Raw genomic sequence first — 6,000 nt, forward strand, 5'->3', positions numbered from 1 at the left:
TGACCAGCCACATCGTTGTGGTAGGGCAGAGGCCGCGGTCAGTGTTTATCTGTCTTCCACCGGTGATGGCTAGAGAGAAAGCCCGTACGTTAGATAACGTATGCAACGATATATTCTGAAAAGGCGTTGTTAACCTAGATTATGAGATTTTATTGTTTTTCTACTTTGATGATATTGGCTCTTGTTACATTGCTTATACACCTGTTGACACTGATTATAATAATTAATCATATTGAGATTATATTGATGATAATGGGATATGACATGATTAAACAATCAAGACTGAGAAATTATCATGATAGATGATAAAGTATGATAATTAGTTAATATATGAACTTGTTATCTGATTTTAGACAGTAATAACTGAAGATAATGATGAATGGATATATTTAAGACTTTAAGAAGAGTTTAAAATGACATTGAGAATTATGATCTACTCTATTTCCCTTGGCTTCTTAAATAAGATTAAATCCATGCACATCTTTTCTGATTACCCACTTAGCCTTTGGCTAACTATCTACATTCTTTGGCTTCCAGTTGCAAGCACAAGTTAGTGCACCTTGTTTATAGTAGATAAGGACGTCGGAGCTTGGAGTTTTGCCGGACTGCCCCCATCTCACAGCAAGGCGAAATTGGTCAACCTTCGTATGCTTTTGGGATCGTTGAGTACTTCGTATGGTTTTTGGTTTCGGATTTTATTTGGTAGTGGTTATTATAGTTGATGCATGTGTGTATATGAGTAGTTATGGCCGTGTGGGCCCTTGTATATGTATGTTAGATTGTAAATGGCCGTGTGGGTCTCTTTCTGTAAAAATGTATTCAGGGAAATTGAATTGTTACAGGGGAGATGCTGCCGAATTTTTCGGACAGCCGTCTCTCAGGACGTAACACAATAAACAACTTTAATGCTTCGATGGATAATATATCGATATGCAACTTGTAGAACTATATAAATCGTGAAAATAATAATGAAAACATATAGTACTAAAAGGCACCTTAAGGAAATACAAGGAGTGGAAAGAAAATCTAGTACACAAACCAAACCATCCATTTAGATGATCAATGTAATGATTCTTTATACAAAAGAAACCCATAATGGAAAACAAAAGAAAGAAAATATTCAGCAAATTCCATAATGGTTCATTATGTACCATAGTGGTTCTAAGAAGACATACTACAAGAAAAGAGAACAAAAATATTGAGTCTAAAGTATCCATTGGGAATGTGAATGAAAAAAAAAGTGAAACGAAGAGACTCTATTGTGAATGAGATTCTAGTTCCACGTTGAAAGTTTCAAGATATTTTGGTTGGTTTATTATATATCACAAGTATAAATGTTGTGAATATATCCATGGGGAGAGGCTCTCTTTCACACGTTGGCTCGCAAGTGGTGTAAATCCAGGGGTCGATGTTTCGATCCATATAAGGAGGTGTGACTATGAGCGGAAACAAAAGAGATCATATGTTCAAGCAAAGAATCTCTGTCCACTTCGTTTCCTTGCTCTTCTCCCTCTCTAGCGTGCAATTTCACTTGATAGAATCATCATGATAGTGTTTTGGTACGAACTCAATTCACCACAACCAATCAATACTTGGTGGTGATCGAGGTTTGTCATTGTATCTTGGGAAACAGATGTCCATCGTAACTTCTAAGTACTGTTGGAGGGGACGAATCTATTTTAAAAAAACTACGTTGACGCAAACTTTGGTTTCTCTATTTTTGAGCACTTAGAAACCCACTCGGACTTAGGATTGCTTCCCGAGTACAAGGTCACTCAACTCGGCCATACAAGGTAACTCAGCTTGACAACTCAGCTCAGCTATACAAGGCAGCTCATCTCCACAGCTCGGCTCTGTCATACAAAGTAGCTCATCCTTCCCTACTTGATAGCTTAACATTATCCACTCAAGTCATCTCGACATATAGCCCCGAAGTTGGATTTTGTAATTTTAATTCAGAATATATCCCTATATCTCCAATAAAGATTGCCCAACAATCTTGTAACAAAATCGATTCTGTTGAGATGACCATCGAAAATGTTGAGGTGCAACAAACGACTCATCATCACATGAAGGTTCCTTTACCCCAATTAGAAATGTTCTAATCAATTATAAGGAAAGGTCAAAGAAGCTCATTGAGTTAAACTTTAAGTGATGGCAGTAGAAGATGTTCCTCTACCTAACTATGCTAAATTTGGCTCGGTTCTTAATTGAGGAACCTCTCAAACCGACTGAGGATGTCACTAATGTTCAGACTATTAGTGCAGTAGAGGCATGGACTCATTCTAAGTTTCTATATTGAAATTATATCCTCAACGGTCTTGTCGACTCACTATATATTATGCATAATACAAAGAGAATGACTGATGAGATCTCTGTTTTCTAACCTCTCCCCGATGGCATGAAGTCCATTGAGTAACTCTTTGAACCTACCGTGAAGTTGACTCACGGTTTCACCTTCCTTCATCATGAAATTCTGCATTTAGTTGATGATGAGGTCTCACTTTGCAACCCTTGAGTCCTTGATTCCCTCGTTGAGCTCAATCAATTTATCCCACGGCTCTTTCGCGCTATGATATGGACCAACCTTGATTAGCTGCTCGGAGCTCAAACCGCACTGCAGGGTCACTACCGCCTTGGCATTCGCTTGCGACTTCCATTTTTGATCAGGGGACCATCGCGAAGACTCTAGTACCTTTCCATTTTCGTCGGTTGGTTCAGTGAAGCCCTCGGTTACGGAGAACCACATGTCTACTTCAGTTCTCAAGTAATACTCCATGCGGCTCTTCCAATAGGCGAAGTTGCTTCCTTCGAAAAATGGTGGTCGTGTAGTGTTGTGACCTTCCTTCAACGACATCTTGCAGTTCTTAGCTTGGCTCCTTTGGATGTGAGTCCTCCGAAGCAACCTCGCTCTGATACCACTTGTAAGGACCGTGTGAAGCTAGAAGGGGGGTTGAATAGCTTCTCTTGAACTTTCGTCGATGAAGAAAAGACAATCTTCACTCCCTCACAACTCAACAATACTAACAACGTGTATTTTACTTGGTATCCGCCTCCTTGAGGCGACTAATCCAAGGATCTTCACTCAGCCACTCTTCCACTATTCCTCTCCTTCTCGGACAAACACCGAAGGCGGAGAAACCTTCTTACAGCAAGTTACACCAAGAGCACAAAGAACAAACAGTACAAGAAGAAGAAGAAAAGAAGTGTTTACGTAATGGGAGTGCTTCTTCTTCTTCAAGGAGTTGCTCCAAGCTTTAGGGTTGAACATCAGATGGTTACTAGATCAGTAGGGCACAAGAGCTTGGAGCTTGAATGGTTGTGTTTTTTCTCTTCCACGAAGTGCACTTACCTCTTATACTAGTTCACTTTTTAAGTCATCAGTCGACTGGATTTACCATCCCAGTCGACTGATTTAGTCAAACCAAGAAAACGGCTACTGAATTGCTGAAATCACACCTGATTTTTGTCAGAATTCAAAATCCAGTCGACTGACTTTTCCCATTAGTCGACTGATTTTGCCCTTAGTCGACTGATCAGTCGATCAGTCGAGTCTTCTTACCTTCTGTTTGCTCGGAGTTGATGACAGTCGACTGATGAACACATCCAGTCGAGTCCATCAACTTCAGTCGACTAACGTGAAGCTCCAATCGAATCGTTATACCTTCTGATTGCTCTTCAAGCAACATCAGTCGACTGACCTTCAAGGTAAGTCGACTGATCTCCAAAAACGACTCGACTGGAGTTAAATACAGTCGACTGATGAGGCGTATCAGGCGTAATAACTTAGTGTCAGTCGACTGATATTACCACTTCAGTCGACTGACACTAGTGAAAAATGGCTGAAATGAATTCTTACCGAGTTCTTTCCTCGCTGGATCAAGACTCTGGTCGTCGACCTTCTTGATCTTCATTTGTCTTACCTCGTAAGGGCTTTCCCATGTCAAGAGCCCGCTCCTCGACCCTCTTGGACTTTTCTCTTGCCTTGCCTCCGGTCTTCTCACCCACAAGGACTTTCCATGCTTTGCCTTACCCTGTAAGGACTTCCTCATGCCAAGAGTTCGCTCCTCGACCCTCTTGGACTTTCCTTTTGCCTTACATCCGGTCTTCTCACCCGTAAGGACTTTCCTCCACTCGCCTTACCTCGTAAGGACTTTCCTGCACACTTAACACACAAGTTAGATATCTCAACTTTTGCGCTAAGGTTTATTGGTGTCAAACGTCAGAATATAACTTATGGGCATGATTGCAACAACAACGACAACAACTTTACTGTTGCGCTAAGAATCCCTTTCAACAAAACATATATACAGGTAATGAGAAATAAATGAAGAATAGGTGGAAGCCTCACTGTAGTTACCATGCAATCTACAACACTGGATCTAGTGCATTGCTAGTAGTTGCTGCAATTGAAAAGCCTCACTGCAGTTGAATCAATAACAAGAATAGGTGGAAGCTAGATGGCCCAGATCTGAAGACAAACAGAAAGAAACCATGGCTCAAGCACAGCGCACAGTGCAGCTTGCAATGGGGAAGATGATGCGTGGGAGGTCCTAGGAATCGGCTGCTCCTAGACAACATTGATTAGGCAGTAATTCTTGGGGCTAACCACTCAGCTAGTCAGTCCCCTCTACCTATATATTATTTTATTATCAGATTATATTTAGATCTTTCCTATGTTCATTTATATTGTCATCATCAATCCATGACAGTTGAAGCACATTTTAGCATCATTTCTATGGTTTTCTGATATTCATGATCATTTAATAAGGAAACTCAGCTTTCTACCTGTAAAATATATACCTCTCCCATCAAGGAATGCCAAACTGTAATGATATAAAGAAAAACATCTTTTGGACAAACAACCCCCAAATTAAACCAAGCAATGGCTAGACATGTAATGAAACTTTAAAATTATAATAAATACCCAATAGTTCCAGTTAAAGTAACTATTGATCATAGATACGCCAAGTATTTACAAAGGAGTTGTAGTTTAGTATCATGAATGAATCTTCTATTAATAATCATTCTCTATAGACTGAATTTTCATGGTTCATCATAAAAGGTACAACTTAGTATATAAAACCAGGAGTGGATGTTAGAAATAACACTGAGAAAATTGCAGAAATAAAATAATTTTTACTATAACTATCATTTAGCAAGTAGATGTTACATTATAAAATAACTACAACTACATGTATAATCAAAGAAAAAACAGCAAAAAGATAAACATCATGCTACTTGATTAAGAATCATCTACAAGGTACTTACACATCTAAAAGCTGAATATAGCCATAGCCAAATGGTGCCGACTGCTGTGATAGGGACTCAGAAATATCTATGGGGATTTGGAACTCAATTAGCTTGTCCTTAGAAGTCCAAGCTGAGAACCAACGAAATTCCCTGTAATTACCACCATTTGCAAGGCACATCTTTGGTCGGATCATCAGTATTCTTCGGTTCAAGCAGAAAACTTGGCAATTGTATCTAACACCGCCGTGAATAATTGGCATACCTATGCTACACAATATGTTTTCAGTCCAATCCCCTAGAAGAATGTCTTTTAAGCATTCCCATCTGCAGACAATTGTATAAATTTGATTAGTTAAAAAGGAAGAAGATTTATAAGCACAATAAATCCACTATGCAATTATGTCTAGTAAAACCAATCGTCTCTAAAACAATTTCTGATCATTTATTTTATCAACTCTTAACTAAGCTACTTAATGTTTCACTCATGCAGTGAGGTAAAAAAAAAATGAATAGCTCTTCATAGTCACAAACAGTGTTGATTAAGTCATTTTATCTTAACTAAATAAATATGTAAGCTAGTTAACGTTTCACTCATGCAGAGAGGTACAAAAAATCTTGAATAACTTTTCATAATCACAAACAGTGCTGATTAAGTCAATTTATGTTAGCACGACTTCAAAAATACTTGGTTAGCTGACTGGCATATGGCAATTCAAAATTTTTTTATCAAGCTAACTTGAAAATGGT

At 38.8% G+C, this 6,000-nt stretch overlaps 1 protein-coding gene across 1 annotated transcript; it reads right to left on the reverse strand.

The window, feature by feature from the left end:
- Positions 1-2,500: 2,500 nt before the first annotated feature.
- Positions 2,501-2,857, reverse strand: LOC141827234 (uncharacterized). The gene has a single exon (XM_074714467.1). The coding sequence runs from the start codon at positions 2,855-2,857 to the stop codon at positions 2,501-2,503; it is 357 nt and encodes a 118-aa protein (XP_074570568.1).
- Positions 2,858-6,000: the final 3,143 nt, after the last annotated feature.

This window comes from Curcuma longa, chromosome 4 (genome assembly GCF_044706935.1).
Source record: "Curcuma longa cultivar G26 ecotype Majalengka, Jawa Barat chromosome 4, ITB_CL_G26_1.1, whole genome shotgun sequence".
Classification (NCBI taxonomy): domain Eukaryota; kingdom Viridiplantae; phylum Streptophyta; class Magnoliopsida; order Zingiberales; family Zingiberaceae; genus Curcuma; species Curcuma longa.